The sequence below is a fragment of the Ceratotherium simum genome, chromosome 38, assembly GCF_057802395.1.
Source record: "Ceratotherium simum simum isolate JZ-2026a chromosome 38, ASM5780239v1, whole genome shotgun sequence".
NCBI classification, from domain to species: Eukaryota; Metazoa; Chordata; class Mammalia; order Perissodactyla; family Rhinocerotidae; genus Ceratotherium; species Ceratotherium simum.
In genome coordinates, this window is record NC_141937.1 from 13,043,241 (window position 1) to 13,058,972 (window position 15,732).

Here is a 15,732-nt window from a genome sequence, read left to right on the forward strand (position 1 = left end):
TCCAAGAGGGTATGCTTTTTGATTGTCTAGTTTACTACTACATCCCAACAGATAGAAAAACGCCTGGTATGTGGCGAGCATTCATTAAGTATTGGCTAAATGAATGAACAAATGAAAGAATGAAATCCTAGGTCATTCAAGTCAACCTACATAAATTAAGTTGCAAAATTATTTTAAAAACAAATTTGTCATACGTTAACTTAATAGCCATAACTGCCTTTAAAAAAACATGAATAATCTATAATCCCCATTCAGACTAAATGCAGTAATGTCAAAGTTCCTAAGATATTTCCTGACCTACAGTAGATAACTGTAACACATTTATATACCCCTCCTTGAGTTTAAAATATGGTGTATCAGAAACTCTTGTAAAGCAGAATTAGAAAGACAAAATAAATGCATAAAATCAAAATCAGAAAGAGCAAATGTATTGTTTACCATCAAACTTGAGATAGAATTAACTCACATCTAAGACACCATAGGCCATAGAAACATTTTTCATCAGCATTTATTTCTCATAACAGTACTTCTACCAAAATCTGCTCCTCTATAATTAGAAAATCAAAAATTTGATTTAGCCTTTGTTTGTTTCTCCATTCCTACAGTATATCTGTCAATGATTTGTCATCTTATAGTTTGAATAACTTCCTCAAAATATAAGATGTATTTTATTTTCAACCATCAAATTAAGAGGTTTGCAATTTACTCATATTAAATAGATAATGTTATATTTCTTTTACAAAAAATACAGTAAAATTATGTGGAGCAGAATGCAAGTAAATGCAACAAGAGTTTATATATGATTTACGCTCACTGTCAAGCACAGTAAGTTTTTTTTTCACTTAACCTATTTTTTGTGAAGAAATTCAACTTAGTCCCTACATATTCTCTTTAAGATTACTTATATATTCTAAGTGACAAACTTTATTCTGCTTCCCAAGTACTGCCCATATAATCAAAACATCATTTCACTACGAATTTAAACCTAATATTTTCCAAAGGGCCTGCCTTATGTGGATTTTAATCATCTTACTATGCTTCTTGTGTCCATGCTGCTGGAAAAGCAGTCTGTACAAGCAGGAGTAGAGGCACAATCCTGAGAGAGAGGAGTAGAGAAAGATGTTGAGAAAACAAAACCAGATAAAATGAGCTCAGTTAAGAGTTGAGGAGCTCAGCCAGTGTTCAAGGTCAAGGTTGATTACATTCTCTCACACCCTTATGAGTTAGAAGTTGTCCAATAACAACAAAACTGGGCCTAGAAAGAGATACCTGAAATTCCATGTACAAGTAGTAATATCATTACTAATTCGAAGCCAACTATACCCCTTCTAAACAAGGAACAAGTAATCATAAAATATGACTATTTAGGAGACTGGGTAATACAGATGTCCCCTAAATGTCAATCAAAATGACTGTAACAAACTCAATGCTAGCCTAGAATAAAATCGTTGAGCTATATGTATCACGTGGATTTCAATCTTGCCAAAAAATTTTTATATTTAATCTTGAATGATTAACACTATAACACTCGCAAATCATACAGTCTCAAAATCATTATTATCAATCTCAATTATCGCTGTATTCTAATTTTCTAAAATATTGGTAAAAAAAAAAAAAAACTTTTACCGTATGTTGTTTTAAACTGAAAAACAATAAAGCAAAAAAGGATTTGAAAACAGCATAATTACAACATAAAACTTATGATGGATTTAATCTAACTGGAACTTTCAGTGGAATAGTCCCCTCCTCACTCTCCCTTATTAAGAAGTCAAAATTATAAACAGATCAGAGCTCTCACTTAAAATTTTCCATATAATCTCCTATACTCCTATAGTGCATAAAATGACCTTCAAAATAATGCTTTTACATACAAGTTCTCAAAAAAAATCAATTTTATATTTAGTCAAAGAATCTTCCAAGTAACAGGGAACCTAAATATAATCTCAAATCAGTCATTTATTTTACAAAAGAGAAAACCAAATGTCCACAAATGTTAACTACAGGTCTTTCAGTGATCTAGTATATCATCCTTCCATTCATTCAAGAATCTTTATTTAGCATATACTACGTATCAAGGCACTGCGCTATGTATGCACCAGAATATGAAGCAACAAGATACATGGTCATTGTCCTCAAGGAACTTACAGTCTGGTGGGAAAGACTATTACTAATTATTCACAACTGCAGTACTCACTAGAAGGGAAAGAGTGTTTTAAGACAGTTTAACAGGGGACCTAAATCAGTGATTCTCAACCAAGGTGGATTCTGTCCCCCAAGGGACATCTGGTAATGTCTGGAGACATTTCTAGTTGTCACAACAGTGGCATCCAGTGGGTGGAGGCCAAGGTTGCTGCTAAACATCCTGCAATGCACAGGATAGCTCCTCATAGCAAACACTTACCCCGCCACCGGGGCAAGGAGGAGGTCCTGAAGGCTTCCTTCCTATATAACACTAAGTATGCTACATCTTCAAGAGATTTTCACAAGGTAGAAACAAAAAAGATAGCCTGACTGATACAATTAACCAAAACTCCCACTGGAAAGTCAAAACAAGAAAGAAAAAGACGAAACAGATTCCCTGGTAGATGAAAATGAAAGAAAAATGCAATGTTTTATACCTGCTCACATAAATTCCCTTTCCCAAACCATAGACAAAGGGAAAATGCACAAATAAAAAGTAAATTTCACATGCTTTTATTATTCCCTCTACCTTTTCCACTGTTCTCCACCAAACCTTGTCTCCTACTAGAGATTGGTGGAAAGACTATAAAAAGTCCTGCAGTTAGGCAAATGAACACTCTGGATACAAAACTGGAAATGAAGTAAAACAGAGATGGGATTTCACTTTGTCTTCAAGACAAAGCGAAGAGGAGGAAAACGTAAAGTGTCTCTGGGAAATCTCCATCTTGGAACAGTCTAAAGAGTAAACTGACTAACCAAAGGAGCCTAAGGACGAGAAGCACTAAGAATTTAGGTATCGTAAAGATGATGAAAGGTTCTAGAATCCTCTCAGAATTTATGAACCAAGGTAAATCCCAAAATTAAATTACAATAATGTTCCTGACACATGCCATACCTACATATCTGGTTCCACATTTTCCCACTGAGCCTATTCAGGGCAGCAAGAGAAACGGATCACGGGGGAACAAACATCTACAGTAATGCAACTAAAAATACAAATACAAACAACCTAAACATGTATTGATCACTGACTGGTATTTGATTATGTTAAAGATTTATTGTTAACTTTTTGAAGTGTAATAACGGTATTGGAGCTATGGTTTGGCTTTTTCCTTGTAAGTCCTTAAAAATTAAAAGGAGAATTCAATACACAAGTAAAATTCACCTTTTCCACTTACTTTCTTATCTAAACACAACCAATGCATAACAGATTGTCATATTTTCCATATATTAAGTTCCACATTATCAAAGTGCCCTCTCCAATTAAGTTATAATTTTCTAAGGAAAGGGTCACGCATTGCTATTCTCTTTTCCCTCTTTTCAAAAACAAAAACCTTACCATAATGACCTTCATACAGTGACATTCCTAAGAACAGAGTACAGATGTGCAGCTCACATAAAACTGCTGAATTCCAGTTGTCAACTGTGGTTCTAAAGTAGTCCACAGATTTAGCAGACCAATATGAGACCCTTTTCACTGAGGTGAGAACTCTAAATTATCACGGCAAGCAAATGCCACCATCTTACAGCAGCAACAACTTTGTAATTACAAGGTACATCAATACCTTGTAATGATGATAATTCTCCTAGAGTAAACTTCGTAGTCAAGCACTGACTCTTAGGGGGTCTCAAATTCCAATCTGGACAAACTTACTTTCATCATTTCAGAACTGACATTAGTGGTCATGGGATTAACTCTTTTATCACAATGATGATGCTTAAGTGCAAGTTATGGTTTTCCCACAAAACCAGCACAGTGGGCACTTAAATACCAATTCTTGAGCCTCTATCTCATGATAATTAAGAGGAATTTACCACATGAAGGATCTTCTGGCACTGACTTTGAACACGGGGTGGGGAGGGCACAGAACCCCTTTGAGAAATCATGGGGGGGTAGGGAGCAGGCGGACACACCAATCACAACGCTACACATCCTGCAGAAGGTCAGGACTTTTCAGACTGAAACTCATTCACGGGTTGCAGATTAAAAACCTATATTCTTAACTTTAAAGTCTCTGGCACATTTCTGTTTTTAAGCCAATGTTTAGGGGTGAGGAGGGGGGCAGTCTTGAACAACCTGAGAATTAGCAAGCCATAAAAGCTAAGCATTTCATATTTTAAACATTTTAAGTGAAGTATCAAAATATCTTCTTGACAAACATTAATGATTATGCTTAGAGTTCAATTTGGGTGCCTTATAAAGCAAATGGAATGTCTTGACAATTCAATGCTTCAAAGAGATCTTTAAAGTTAGCAGAGAAAGTTTTGATGGGCTCAGTGCAAGGATAAATGCCTTTAAAAGCCAAATTCACTATAAGCAAACACTCTAAAACATCCTTGTCTCCTCATCTTGCAACCCAGATTTCTTTATTTTTGCACTTTGCAACACATGATTTAATGGAAAATATTCATTACTGAACTATTTCCCACTATATGCTTACTTGCAAAAACAAAATTTTAACTGTCAGCAAGCATTACAGACATTCAAAGAACTATATTCAAAATCAGAAAAAACCTAACCAGATTATGTATTTTGTGTTTAAAGCAAAAAAGGATACTCTTCGAATCTTCTTCAAATGTATTTCCCTTCCTCAACTCTGTCTGACTCTGTACTGCTACTATTTTTAAGCTAACTCCACTTTCAAACATGAAGTTTGAGCTTAATAGTAAATAAAGGAGTTAAAAGATGTTTTAAGTTCTTTGAAATCCATAGAGGGAAAGGGGAGAGTGCTACATACACTAAAATGGGAATACTACTACAAATCTCAAATTCCTGTACAGATTAGATGAGAAAAGAGGTGAAACATCTAGCTAGCCATGTAAATGTGAGGCCCCTTTTCCCTAACATCAATACTGAAACAAAAAACCGACTGTAACATTTCTACTCCACTGCGCCCAACCAGTGTGCTAACCACTTGTTTCTATCTGCCACAGGGATCTTGCATAAATCTTCGTGGGGGGGGGGATGATACATATTAGGAACCCCATAGACAACAAGGAGAGACACCCATCAAAAAGGGGTGGGGTAAATCAAATAACTGCAGTGGAAATAAGAGATTTTTTTTTTGATATAATTCAAAAAAACCTTAACATTCCATCAGTGCTGCAGCACTGTATGTAGCAAATAAAAAGGCTACATAGAGCTTTTTTCCCTGCACAGTTGTGAAACTATTAACAATCAATTGGAACGTATAGTATCATTAAATACTTTTTACTTCAGATTTTAAGAACTCGAGTATTGTGAGGTGGAACCAAATTTTATAATTTGCCCCAAATTATCAGCTATAAATTCATACATAAAATGGAAAAGATTCCCAAGTCTGTTGCTTTAATTATTTACTAAGAAGTGGTAAAAGAGAAAACAAAATCCAGTGCTCAAAAAGAAAATCCTTTATCAAAAAAGTGCTTGCTTTCATATAACTGTGTCACTGCTACTACTCTAATACAGAGAGTCCAATTCACATGAATGTTATCTAACTTCTAGCCTCTTTGCTAAGCTTCCCAAATGCCAATTCTTAAGAATAAAGAAAAGAAACAAAAAAAATTGTAAAACAGTTTTTAAAAGGATTGTCCTCTTCGGATTATCACAGCAATAAGTCTGGTACTTTAAGAGATGAATGCTTAAGATTTCGTTAGTCATACTATTTAGAACAGAATATCAGCACTTCCCCCACCAAAAGTTCCTAAAATTTTTGCAAATTTAGCATCACACTAAAATATTTTTTCCTAAGGCATACAGGTGAGGATCATTCTAGTTGTGTAAATATGTACTTGCGATGTTTGTTTAATGTTTTCATTAAGGTCTATTTAACCGGAGTTTAAAACTCATTTAATATATTTTACAGAAACCTGCCTCCCTTCAAACTAGTAAATTCAACTAAACAGTGTAAAACTGGACACCTGCTTATTAAAAATCTAGAGTTAGCAAGGACATGTGAATGAGCCCGTGGGAAACGCTTCCCCGGCATCTTCCCTCTCTGAAAGCGCAGCTCTCCCTGCCATTTGTGTCTTTCTGTCGTGCTGATGCGAGGAGGCGGGAGTAAGAATAGAAGAAATCGCAGCATAAACCTTACCTCCCGACCCACCATCCTCATAGCCTAAGTCCCAGGTTGGCAGGTTACCTAGCCAACAGTATCTCAATCAGAAGCACTCCGTGCAATGGGACCACGGATCATCGCCCCACAGCTGCTGTTCCTGCACTACCCCTAATGGGTGCCTGCCTCATTAGGGACCCCGGGAAGGTCTGGCGTCCAGTGAAAACCCCGCAGGCCCAGCAGAGAGGTGGGCGGGCCAGGCCTCGGCGGAAACTGACCCCGAGAGACCTGCGGGGCGCCTCCCTCCAACCCCGCAGCCGTGCCATAGGGCGCTGGAGGCACCGGAACCTCCCTCCGCCCCGGGGCGGCCCTCCCTCCGCCCTCCGCCCGGACTCGGGGGAGGGGCGCCGGGCAGCGAGACACCCCTCCCCCACGGCCACCGCTAGGCCGCCGCTCGCCCCACCCTGGAAACCCCTGCGGGGCCGTGCCCACCCTGCGCGCGCCGGCCCGGTCCCGGGTGGGGAGTGCGGGCGAGGGGGAGGCCGGGCTGCAATACCAACCTCGCTGTTGAAGGTTTTCACGGCCTCCATGTTGTCGCCGCGGAGGCCCCGAGCCCGGCGGCGGAAGAGGCGGCGGCCACGGCACGGGGTGGGGGGAGCGAGACGGGGGCGGCGGCGCGGCCGCGAGGAGGGGGCGGCGGCGGGCGGCCCGGGGGGGAGTGGAGGGGCACGCGCTGGCGGGGCCGGGCGCCCTCAGGGGCAGCGAGGCCCGGGCATGGCCGCTAGGGCGGGCGCCGGTCTGGGAACACAGGCGCTGCCGGGGCGGGTCGGCGGCGGGCGGGGGAGGGGCCGGGCCGCGGCGCCTTCTCTTCTCCGCCCCGCTCCGTCTCGGTCCTCCACCCTCTGGCCCCGTCCCCTCCACTCTCCACCCCCTTCTTCCTCTTCCTCCGACAGGCTCCTGTTTCAGCTCCCCGCCGCTCGGGCCGCAGGAACCAGCAGCGCGCGGCGGCGACGACGGAGGAGGAAGCGCTGGCAGCAGCGGCTGCGGCATCCAATATGGCGGCCACGAGTCGGGCCGCGCAGCTCGGAGCTCGGCGGCGCCGGCCAGCGCGCCCCCTGGCGCCTGGACCGCGCGCAGACCATCGAGCGGGCGCGGGCCAGAGCGTCGCCGCCCGGAGGCCGCGCTCCGCTGGGCCCGGGGCCGCCCGCGCCTCGCCCCCTCCCCGCGCCCAGCAGACGCGGGAGCGAGGCCCGCGCGCCCGGCCCTTGGAAGCCGCTGCAAAGCGCTGCTCCCACAAAACCCCGCATGTCCCCGCAGAGCTGCAAGTTTGGGAGACAACAGTGTCCACGTTTCCGTTGTTTCCATGTAGATTGGCCCCTTTACACGAGCTGCGGGGTTTAGGTGCCTTCCAGAACTTTGCTGGACAGTGGCCTAAAGGTTAAGAGGCGAAAGAAAAGTTCCGAGTCATTCATTTATTTGGTAACGATGTGCCCAAGCATTTCAACAGCGTAGGGAGGACACGTTAGAAACAAAAGCTCTGGATCCGGGTGGGGGCAGGGGGACGACAGAAGCACGCCTGCAGTCAGCGAGCAGCTCGGTGCAGGAAATGCACGCAGCATCTAATCCAGCGGGACTGGTGCGGGACAGACAATGAGTGCATTTGTCTGTGCGGCGGGGCGCGGGTCCCCCAAACGCACGAGATTTGGATAGGTGTAAGGGAACCCATCTTTTATGGTAGATGAATTATTCTAAAGGAATTTTGCCCTAGGTTGTTTGGGGGTACGAGGGTGAATACAATATTCCTGGGTGAAATAGGAGATGCTGCCAACCAAATGCCTTCTCTCTCACTTCGTGCAATGTAAAATAAGCAATACTAAATTAAAAGTGAACATTTATTTAAATTAAAAGTTGGGAATGTGTCACTGAACCCCAAATACCACTGTCCTTTTGCTGAGAGTCGATTTTTAGCAGTCACTGATCCCCCAAGTTCACTCAAAGGGAAGGGAGGAAAATGATGGCAGAATTTTACCCTGGGGGAGTTGTTGGAATCAAGGTGCTTCCCTAAGACATGAGCCCAGAGCCTGTGAAACTGAGACAGGCAGGCCCTTCTTGACTTTTTAGTGTTTTTGTGTCTACTTCGTTGACAGCATTAATATGGGGGCTGGCTACCTAGAAGGTAAAAGGGATAACTTCATCAGTAAGAGCTTTTGTTTCTACCTTCAAAATCTCACATGCTCAAGTTCTCAGTCTCAATTTGCCTCTAATCCCCCTAGGCTAAGCCATTATGATCTCTTGCCAACAATAGCGGTAGCCTCCTAACTGATCTGCTTGTCTTCCTATAATTCATTCTCCAGACTGTAGCCAGAGGGATTTTTTTTAGACACAAATCAGATCAGCTCACATCCTTGCTTAAATACTTTTAAAACTTTCCCGTTGCACTTGAGATATTATCATAACCTCTTACCAGGGCTCACACTACTTTCCCTTTGCTCACTTCCGTCTGGCCTCGCTGGCCTCCCTTGTTCCGTGACAACACTACATGTTTTCCTACCTAGGACACTTGTATGTGCCTCTTCCCTCAGTGGGGTGCTGTTGCTCATTTTCTTTTCCTAACTGACTCCTCCGTCTTTTCACCCTCCCACAAGAAGTCTCCCCTAATCAGTCCATCTAAAGTAGCACGCCATTTATAAACCAATGTTACCTCAATAAAAAAAAAAAATAAAGTAGTGTGCCGTGACTTGCGTAAGTACCCCACTCAGTTCTATTCATGCCAGATTCTGATGCTCAACATTCACTGCTTTGGCCTATGAGGGGTTGTTTATTCAGTCATTTGTTAATGAATGTCGACTGAATTACTTAGTCCTGAGAGATTAAAATGCAATACAACCTAAAGAATAAAATCAGTTGTTAACATATTGCTTGACTTGATTTAATAAAGCTTCCACACCCAGTAAGATAGCAGAGGGCATACTTTGATCAAGGGAAGGAAAAGAAAATAAAAAGCAGAGGACAGCCTAAGCACACTCTTAAGATAAGAAGGAAATAAAGCAAGAGGAAAAGGAGAGAAAGGTTAGAGGGAGCTGATGGGGAACCCGGAGGCCCAGTAAAACGACTAAATACAAAGTTTACGCACGACCACACATACCTACCTCCACAATGCAAAAATGTCGATATCTGTATCTATAGTGTATGTATGTATGTGTATTAGTTAGGATTCCCCCTTTCCCAGCATAACAAACCAATTCGAGCTAACTTAAGCATAAAAGAATTCACTAGTGGGCTCCGGGTTTTTCTCCTGTAACCCAAAGTGAGGAATGCACATGGGTGTAAAGAAGAGATCTGAACCAGAATATAGAAAACCTAAAAGGCAACCTCATCTCTGCTTACCTGCTTGAGTTTTCTTTCTGTTGCTATATCCAACTCTCTGTTTTACCTAGTGGGATATGACTATTGCTCCTGGGTTTACGGTTCTAGACACCTAGAGGACTTAACTGAAACCTCTCCTTCCCAGTTCTAAATTCCTAAAGGAAGGGGGAAGCTGGATTGACCCAGCTTGGATTAGGTGACCATCACCAAGAAACTTAAGACCATGAATTCATATTCTGAAGAAGATTGATATGGCAATTAGTGGGTAGGTGTTTTCCAGCCACCAAAAGAGAGAGTCCCAGTTGTAAATTATGACACTCACGTTCTAGAGTTTATGGCATTCTCTTCTGAATGTGGCTATCATTGGCCTGTCCCCTAGGACATGTAATCATTTCTGGGAGTACCTCATAGGCTCTAATTCAGCCATGGCCAAGTGGTCAGAGTCAAAAACAGTCTAGAGCAATGCTCACTGTAGAACCTTCTGGGATTGTGGAAATGTTCTATATCTGTGCTGCCCAATTCAGTAGCACTAGCTCTGTGTGGCTATTACGCACTTGAAATATGGCTAGTGCAACAGACGGAATGAATTTTTAGTTTTATTTCACTCTAACTGACTTGAGTTTAAATATATGCTAGCGGCCACCACATTGGAAAGCAGAGGTCTAGCTAGAGAGGACTTACTCCATGGACAAGGCACTTCCTAGATATGGGGAAGTCATTGTGAGGTGGCACTAAGCAAAAAAACAACTATCAGCTATTGGAAGTAATGATATATGTATATGAATTATTTTTAAACTGGGGCAAAAACCTGGGGCATTGTCTAAACCAGAATTAATTCCTATCCAATGCAAAAATGAAAACTTGAGATTCCTTAGGAAACACTTCTGGAATGGTTCAGTAAATTAGGGTATAGAAATAAAATGGAACATTATACAGCCAATAAAAATGACTAGACTATGGGGAAACAGTATGGTGGTTCCTCAAAAATTAAACATAGAATTACCATATGATCCTATTCTATTTCTGGGTATATACCCCAAAGAACTGAAAGTAGGGATTTGAACAGATACATGACCATCCATATTCATAACAGCATTATTCACAAAAAGTAAAAAGTGACAGCGACCCAAGTGTCCATGTATGGATGAATGGATGAATAAAATGTAGTATATACACACAATGGAAAATTATTCAGCCTTAAAACGGAAGGAAATTTTGACACATGCTACAACATGGATGAAACTTGAAAACATTATGCTAAGTGAAATAAGCCAGTCACAAAAAGACAAATATTGCATGATTCCATTTATATGAGGAACCTAGAAAAGTCAAATTTGTAGAGTCAGAAAGTAAAATGGTAGTTGCCAGGGCTAAGGGAAAGGGAATTGGGGAGTTAGTGTTTAATGAGTATAGAGTTCATTTTGGGAAAATGAAAAAGTTTTGGAGATGAATGGTGGTAATGGTTGCACAACAATGTGAATGTACTTAATGCCATAGAACTGTACACTTAAAAATAGTTAAAATGAGCTAGCCCTGATGGCCTAGTGGTCAAAGTGTGGCACACTCTGCTTCAGTGGCCTGGGTTTGGTTCCCAGGCGTGGAACCACACACTCATCTGTCAGCAGCCATGCTGTGGTGACGGCTCAGATAGAAGAACTAGAAGGACTTTTGACTAGAATATACAACTATGTAGTGGGGCTTTGGGGAGAAAAAAAAAGGAAGATTGGTAACAGACGTTAGCTCAGAGAGAATTTTGCCAGCAAAAAAAAAAGAGCACCCTTAAAAAAAGAAATAGTTAAAATGATAATTATATTATGTGTATTTAACCACAATAAAAAAATGTTTTTACTGGTTAAGACTAAAAATATAGGAAATACACATGTTAGACTATTAAGTACAAAGGATTAGAAAACAAATTCAATGTATTTTAGCTCCAAAAGTATGTGTGTAAACACTGAAAAATTATGTAAGAAATAAAGATGATATTATGAGTGTACTGGGATTGTGAGTTTTTTTAAATAACATTTTTGCCCCCTTACAATAATTCAGTAATTTTATGTATTTTTTTATTGGGCACAATATAATTCACCAAACGATACCGAAAACAAGTGTATTTCCTGAGAGAATCATAAAGATGTTGAAGGTACAAAGTAAACATTTTACTTTTACCAGCTTCTCTTAAATTAAGTAGGAATTTTGAGTTTGGTATGTGCGTTTTGTTGTCTGTTAAAGAGGCTAAAGGTAAAACAGCATACATCATTATTAAGAGGAGTAGTAGTCAAAAATCAAGAAAAACTCCTAAATTTCCAGGTTCTGTAGTTTGCGTATTGATTTAAGCTTAACATCTGCCTCCCAATGAGTAAACTAGCAGATTCTTATCTTTCTCCTTCACAATGAATCTTTCCTTATTTCTAACACACACACTCCTGACCCAAGTTATTTGCCCAACCTACAGACACAATCTTCAATTTTTCCTGAGACTTTCCGAATGAACACTACAGCTAATTGCTTTGAGAAGGGGACATTTTGCCTACTTAAAGTTTTATACTGCTGTTGTGAAATGACAGAGACTGTGGTTACTATACAAATTTTCATTCATTTCAGCTCATTGAAAGACAGCTCAAATTATTTCGCTGCTATGGAATGAAAGAAGGCTTGGGGTCGAATAAAAGAGGTTATATCACCCAAAAGATATTTCCTCATATCCCTAGACTCAGTCTAATTTTCTGCTACAAACACCTGTTATAAATTAAGGGCACCATGATGGGTGACATCAACGTGGCCATCCAAATAAGGTCTCACAGAGCTACAATATCTTGTGATCATTGTGTGCCTCATATGTTGGCAGATTAGTAACTCAATTTAATATATCCAGAGTAGATCAGAGCCTCATGGACAAACTAGTGATAAGCAAACACACAAGAGACTGCTATATACCACCCCCCACCAGAATGCAAGTGTGTTAACTTACTATAGGATATATCTCTTTCAAGTGACTGGAATTCCTCTGTCTACTATTCAAGACAAACTTGTCCACATCAAGGCACCTGGGAAACTAAACTAATAATCTGAAGGTTGCTTGGAATGATTAAATGGTAAAAAGGAATTTTTAGCAACTAGAACTTTTATATCCTCCCCCCCACTGACATATTCCCAAGCTTCAGAGTTCCTTGTTCCTAGGCTGCATTGAATTAATACTGCAAACATCTGTCTAATATCTATTTTGTTTTTAGGCTGATATCTTTTGGCTAATTTTAATGCCTGTAATAACACTAGTAAAGTCATGGTCTTTTGAAGACCTGATTTTAGGCCGGCCCTGTGGCTTGGTGGTTAAGTGAGCGCGCTGCGATGCTGGTGGCCCGGGTTCGGATCCCGGGTGTGCATCGAGGCACCACTTCTCCGTTCATCCTGAGGCCGAGTCCCACATGCAGCAACTAGAGGGATGTGCAGCTACGACACGCAGCTATCCACTGGGGCTTTGGGGGGAAAAATGAAATAAATAAAATCTTTAAAAAAAAAAAAAAAAAAGACCTGATTTTATTCATTACATATTAATTTGTATAGATTTTAATCTAAACCTGAAGGTTCTTAAATTGTTGTTGTTTTTTAACCAGTTTTGGGTGGTGTTTATGGGCTGGATTGTGTCTCCCAAAAGTCCTATGTTGAAGTCCTAACCCTCAGTACTTTAGAATGTGAATGTATTTGAAGATAGGGTCTTTTCTTCGCCCCAGCTTTATTGAGGTATGATTGACAAATAAAAATTGTATATATTTAAGGTGCACAAGGTGATGTTTAGATATACATATACATTTTGAAATGATTACCGCCATCAAGCTAATTAACATATCCATCACCTCACATAGTTACCACTTTTGTGTGTGTGTGGTGAGAACACTTGAGATCAACTCTCTTAGCAAATTTCAGGTATACATTACATTATTATTAACTGTAGTCATCATGCTGTACATTAAGCAGGTCTTTAGAACTTATTCATGGTATGGTTGAACGTTTGTACCCTTTGATCAATATCTCCCCTCTTTTCCTCCACTCCCCAGCCTGTGGTAACCACCATTCTACTCTCTGTTACTATGAGTTCTTTTCTTTTCTTTTTTTTTTTTTTAGGATTCTACATGAAAGTGAGATCATGCAATATTTGTTTTTCTGTGTCTGGCTTATTTCACTTAGCATAATGTCCTCCATTTTCATCTATGTTGTCACAAATGGCAAGATTTCCTTCTTTCTCATAGCTGAATAATTTTCTGTTTTATATATATATATATATATATATATATACACCACATCATCCTTATGCATTCATCTGTCAATGGACATTTGTTTCCATATCTTGGCTACTGTGAATAATGCCGCAATGCACATGGGGGTGCAGATATCTCATCAAGATAGTGATTTTATTTCCTTTGGATATATACCCAGAAATGGGATTGCTGGATCATACAGTAGTTCTATTTTTAATTTTTTAAGGAAACTCCATACTATTTTCCATGATGGCTGTACCAATTTACATTCCCACCAAGGGTATACAAGGGTTCTCTTTCGGAGATAAGGTCTTTAAAGAGGTAATTAGGTGAAAATGAGGTCATTAGGGTGGGCCCTAATCCAATATGACTAGTGTCCTTATAAGAAGAGGAGATTAGGACACAGACATGCACAGAGGACAGACCAAGTGGAGACACAGGGAGAAGACAGTCATCTACAAGCCAAGGAGAGAGCCCTAGAAGAAACCAACCCTCCCTGTCAACACCTTGATCTCAGATTTCTAGCCTCCAGAATTGTGAGGAAATAAATTTCTGTTGTTGAAGCCACACAGCCTGTGGTACTTTGTTGTGGCAGCCCTAGCAGACTAATACAAAACTTTGAGACTGGGACCTCAATATTTTTTAAAACTTGTAGGCTAAAAGTAGTAGGGAAAGCTGCCAACAGTTTTCATTTTTCTGGGAAGAGATTTGGATCGCTTTTTGAAGGTAAATTGCTCTTCATTTTTTGGAGGTTGATGGGGAAACACTGTTTTTGTTTACAAAGGTAAATTCACAATTTTATTCTGAAATAAAGCTCCGGAAAATAAAACACTGTTCCACCACTCAGCGTGATCACGTAAAAATTTGTCTTCACTGTTGGCAAAGTTATTAAGCTGACTTGGAGTTGACCAAGTTTTGGCAGGAGGAGAAAATGGGTTTGCACCTCTCACTTGGCCTAAAGGGGCTTGTGGTACCTTGACTTGACTTGCCTTGAACTGACATAGGGAAGAAAAGGTCAAAGGCACTCCCATTGTCCAGAGGTAACCTGAACCCTACAGTGCAGTAGAAGGCTGGGAAACGTCTAGAATTTTCTCTCGCCATTCAGTTAGTTTGGCACAGTGAATGACAAAGTTTTGGAGGCAAGCAAGGTGGAGGCTTAGAATAATGTTATTTCTGCTTTAAAGGAAATAACGCCCCTGAAGATTAGGTTATGTTAATTGCATTAGCAATCACTCATTGCTCAGTGCGTGAGTTAACCTTTTCTGTCCATCCATGATTCAGTCCATTCCTCCCATGCATTCTGTTTCTGTGGCTTTTCTTCTGGGATTTTCCTTTGGCTCCTACAAAACGCCCAACTATTCCTCCCTTCTCACTTTTGCATTTTGACTGTCTATTCTGCTGGACATGCAAAGATAAATAAGACATGAGAATAGTGATTTTAAAAGGATAAGTAGCAACAAAGATGAGAAATGGGCCTAGAGAGTGAAGTTTTTATGAGAAACACGTGTTGAGGAGAAGGCAGTCAAAAGTATCAACTGTTGCCCTAAAATTAGATGGTTTAAGTTCTAGGAGTTTCCACTAGGTTTAGTAAATAGGTTTCATCGGTGACATTGGTGAAAATAGCTTTAGTGGAGTGATGGGGCAAAAATCAGATTGCAGTGGTTCCTAAACTATGCACCAAAATGTCCTGGATCACAACAAACTCAGAAGGACATCATAGGATGGACTTACAAAACGTCCAGGGAGACACATCAATACTTCAAACACCAGAGGAACTACTAGCTCAAGGGAATTCACAGTTTTCAACATTAGGTAGTACTACATTCCATTCAGTGAGGTCACTCCTTTGTGAAGCTGGGTTTCTGACAGTTGAGATAAAAAGGAAACAGTGTGTG

The 15,732-nt window shown here is 40.7% G+C and overlaps 1 protein-coding gene across 6 annotated transcripts in view; it reads right to left on the reverse strand.

The window, feature by feature from the left end:
- Positions 1-7,298, reverse strand: part of SCAF8 (SR-related CTD associated factor 8) — a 201,569-nt gene extending 194,271 nt beyond the window's left edge. For 2 of the 6 annotated variants that reach the window (XR_015550112.1, XM_087425113.1), the window contains exons 1-2: positions 6,776-6,953; positions 1,034-1,096 (exon numbers count right to left, since the gene is read on the reverse strand). Coding sequence is in view for 5 of the 6 variants with exons in the window: in XM_087425113.1 (XP_087281239.1) it covers positions 1,034-1,096; positions 6,776-6,805 (93 nt within the window). In the remaining variant the exon portion in view is untranslated. Of the gene's footprint in view, positions 1-1,033; positions 1,097-6,775; positions 6,965-7,134 lie in introns of those variants that run through there. The other 4 variants (XM_087425115.1, XM_087425114.1, XM_004440701.3 and 1 more) reach the window with 4 other exon arrangements.
- Positions 7,299-15,732: the final 8,434 nt, after the last annotated feature.